General features: G+C 38.2%; 1 protein-coding gene and 1 long non-coding RNA gene across 2 annotated transcripts; both read right to left on the bottom strand.

Moving 5' to 3' along the window:
* Positions 1-1,125: 1,125 nt before the first annotated feature.
* On the bottom strand, positions 1,126-1,461 carry LOC106337694. Its single transcript, XR_001269100.1, has 3 exons — positions 1,408-1,461; positions 1,242-1,314; positions 1,126-1,170 (listed from the first exon to the last, which is right to left on the bottom strand). It is a non-coding gene; the product is annotated as an uncharacterized LOC106337694 (long non-coding RNA).
* A 238-nt stretch (positions 1,462-1,699) lies between these two features.
* On the bottom strand, positions 1,700-3,010 carry LOC106339208. Its single transcript, XM_013778001.1, has one exon. The coding sequence runs from the start codon at positions 3,008-3,010 to the stop codon at positions 1,700-1,702; it is 1,311 nt and encodes a 436-aa protein (XP_013633455.1).
* Positions 3,011-4,033: the final 1,023 nt, after the last annotated feature.

Here is a 4,033-nt window from a genome sequence, read left to right as displayed (position 1 = left end):
TTTGTGACACTAGAGAAAATTAAATAAAAACCATCAAAAATATATTTTGATTCGCTGTAGCTATTAACTTGTCTGCAACTCTACGTGTGATCATCGGTCCCTGTGGATTCGATCCCGTATTACTACTGCGTACTTTACTGTGCACTTGCAGTTAGATAATCGGGTTAAAACTCGAGACATCACTCATGGTCGGCAATTAGGTTTCCACTTATCTTCTTACGCAAGGTTTCGTTACTCTCGCCTTTTAAATATGTTAATGTAGTTCTATGGGCCCTGGCCCAAAGCAACACAATTTACAAATGCTGTTGCATCTATCTATCTTATTAAAAGAGAGAATCATTTTAAAGAAGATTTGAAAATAAAATTATTAAGGTAATGAATGGTATTGTCATCAGTGTGAAGTTTGTAAGTTCATCACATATATGGTTTTTAGAGTTTGCTGATGAAGCTGGTGTGCCTTCCATGCATGAATATAATATACTTTTTAACTTGAGCCTAGCCTTTCATTACATTCCATTAATTTCTAAACTTTGGTAAAGAACAAATGTATATATAATATATAGTTCATGTATAAATTCTCAGCTTATTGATGTCAAAAAAAAAAAAAAACATCGCAAGCGGTTTGATTTTAATGCATGCCTCTTCGCTTGTTGCTCATCTCTCTGTACATCTTTAGATATTATCAGGACACAAGGAAAGTTGCATGATTTTATAAGAAAAAAGTGGTTAAATGGACATGCATGGCATTCTTGAAAAAGAAAATATAGGTAAGAGACTAAACTTAGAATTGATTGCTATGTTTTCAAGGTCGACCTTAAAAGAAACTCAGAAACCTTTGCTATGTAATGGAGATGTTTGCATGCCTTGATTTGCCTTCCATTTGTCGTTTTGTAGCTTCAGGACAACCCAAACGATTCAGGTTTTTCCAGCTATAACCAAACGATGTTGGAATTTCTGGACTCAGACATTGGCCGCGAGAACAGGTCAAGTTTTCACTTGGCGTGTTCTGATTTGGAATCAGAGCAACCGATCTTGTCTTCTTATTTTAATTCACCGTTTTATGGATTATATGTGATAATTGCAAGTAACTTCGTGTATGCGTGAGAGGAAAAAAATCATAATGCAATACCAGACCTCGACTGAAGAGGTACTCGTAAATAGAAATATCCCCTACAATCATAATGCAAAAAAAACTTAGGTCTTGCCTCCAAATACAACACCCAATTCATCAAGTGGGCAACCTTTGTTGTCGATGGGATTGGTAGCGGAGGAAGAAGAGGAGGAGAAAGTACGGCCTTGACGAACGCGGTAAGCCTGTGAACATAACGTTGGTCGAAAATCAGATAGATCGCGCACGAACAAAGAAAAAAACAGAACATCGCAAGCGGTTTGATTCTCGAGATCTACCTTCGCGACCAAAGATCTCAGGTTCGCCCTCATGGTCGGCAATTAAGGTTTCGACAATTGTTCGATACTCTTGCCGTTTAAATATGTTTATTTAGTTCTATGGGCCCTGCCCCTGGCCCAAATCAACTCAATTTCAGATATGATGTTGCATAGATATAATATTATAATTTAATATTGTATCTATTTCTAAAACAAATACACACACAAGTCACAACTTTGATATGCGTTGGAGCGATGCTTTTTAATTCACAAAGTTCACATTTATCTGCCCTTACGTTCGAGGTTATCTGTTTTATTTCAAAAATTTTGCATGAAACTCGTCCATTTTTTGGTTTTTGTTCTCTGATGAAACGGTAAGGAAGCCTGCCTTCTGTTTCGAGCTCTGAGCCAGCTCCGTGTTCTGTGGTGTAGATGTAGAAACAGGTGATTTCAAGGAACCGCTTGCAGCTCTCCTCTTCCATGACGGAGGACGTCTTCTTTGTGCCTTGTTCGCCCCTAAGTTCCCGGTGACTCGCCCCTCCAAAGAAGGGCCAAGCTGAAAACCCGAAGGAACTATCGGTGCGGAACGAGTTGAGAATTTAGACGCCGAAGATTCTGTATCCTCGTCACTCTTGTCTCTGATCTGGAGGGGAGCCACACCCTGGGATGAGTTCCCACACTGTTGTGATTCTAGAAGTTCAGTGTAAGAGAAGACATGCCCTTTTCCTTTATCAAACTCCTTAGTGATGCGTGTCAAATGGACAGATGAGGCCGCCATATTCTCTGAGATACCTTGTTTAACACGTTCAATACGAGCTAGGCGTTCAGTAGGGTCAGAGTGAGAAATGTATAGCATTGCCATTTTGCGGTCCGCAGCCGACTGCTCTGGAAACATCAATGGAAACCCTGGAGGACTAGCAGGTGGTTCATTAATGATCGGACCTCCCTGGTTCACACGAGGAACATCCGAAGACTTGGGAGCTTTGTAAACTCCTCTCTTGAGCAGAGGGCATCTCATTTTCTCGTGAGTCAAACAGAGACAATGGAAACAACGCTTATGGATCTTCTCATACTCGAATTCAATAGACACCGTTCCTCCTTCAACAGTGAGTTTGCGAGAGGCTTTTGCTGGGTTGTTTGTATTGAATATCACCAACGCTCTTATGTAGTCCTTCGTATGTGAGATTTTTGGGTCATAAGCAATTTCTTCCACCATTCCAACTTCTGAGGCGAGCTTATACATGGTCTCAGAGGTGAAAAAATTCACCGGGATGTGCCTGATACGTATCCAGATCATCATGGACTGAAGGAAGTCCTCCGGGGGGTTGGCAGTCCATCTTTCTAAGACCATGGCCCAGTGATTATAAGACCACGGCCTATCCTTCAAGACCGTCTGTAAGTCCTCTTCTCTTTGAAACACAAACTGGAACCTATCTCGAGAGAGAGCAATACCCCGAACCCGACCATACACCCTCCAAGCCGTTGGCATGTACTCGATCATCCTTTCCATGGATTGACAATCCGGATTCAAAAGACGGCCTAGAAGACTCGTTTCGTTTTTATCGAAGACTCTGAATTTTGGGTCATCGGGGAGGGTAAGAGGCTCCTCCTCGTCAAGCGACATAGCTTGGATAGCTTTCTAAAGTAAATCAGCCATATTATCACGATCACTATAGCTTCCGGCGACTACTACAATCTGAGACTGCGAGGTGGTAGGAAGTAGGTCAAACGTAATTGACGCAAAGTTGCCTTTAACCTCACAATATTCAGTCATGATCTTTAGAGAAATCATGCTAAAAGGAAACTAGATATCAAGGAAAGGTAAAAAGGAAATGAAAATTTCACGAAAAGAAAAGGCCAAATTAATTTGAGAAGTTTGCCTTGTGAGATAGGAAACCAGAGAGCTGTGATTAAGGGGAAATTAATACTCCAAAAGAAAAAGAGAAAAAAAGAAAAAACGTAGCTGCTGCCGGTAAATGAAACCCACTCACAATGAGGAAAAAATATTTAAAAAAGGCAAGAAATACCCAAAAAGGCAGTACACCGGAAATCGCCTAAAAATCACCCTCGAACCTCAATTACTACAAAGACATGTTATGAACAAAATATATTAGGTAGCATCTCTTTGTACCAGTTTTATTTTAAGAAGTTGGTTGGTTTAAACTTACAGAAAGAGAGATGCATTCTTTTATAACAAGAATGATTAATCCCCTATATATTAATTGAGAAGCATTTGAAAAATTAGAACCTTAATTTTGTATTAATTAAAAAAAACCTCAAATCCTAGGTGGCACTCTAAATGCTTTCTAAAGTCCATTTCAAAGAATTCTAGAGCATCTAATATAAAATATAGTTTAATCTAATGGTGTCACATTATTTCATAATTATATAACACTAGAGAACATTATATTAACCTAAAATATAGGAAGTGTGTATTCTTTCCTTAAATAAAAGCTACGGAATTACCTAATATGATTTACATATATATATGACAATTAATGATTATGAATAATAAAGATTTGATAACAATTTTTGCATCCTTCTTCATTTTTGTTTAAATTTATATTATTAAAAAAAATTAAACAATCACATTAACCATATAATAAAAAATTAGATTTTTTCTTATATGTTATATTTTGAATTTTTT

This window comes from Brassica oleracea, chromosome C4 (genome assembly GCF_000695525.1).
Source record: "Brassica oleracea var. oleracea cultivar TO1000 chromosome C4, BOL, whole genome shotgun sequence".
NCBI classification, from domain to species: domain Eukaryota; kingdom Viridiplantae; phylum Streptophyta; class Magnoliopsida; order Brassicales; family Brassicaceae; genus Brassica; species Brassica oleracea.
Note: the sequence above shows the minus strand (reverse complement) of the source record. Positions and strands in the feature narration are given on the sequence as shown.

Bases quoted from the DNA above. Each gene is read 5' to 3' on its own strand.
- LOC106339208 (XM_013778001.1), bottom strand. From the start codon at position 3,010: ATGTCGCTTGACGAGGAGGAGCCTCTTACCCTCCCCGATGACCCAAAA.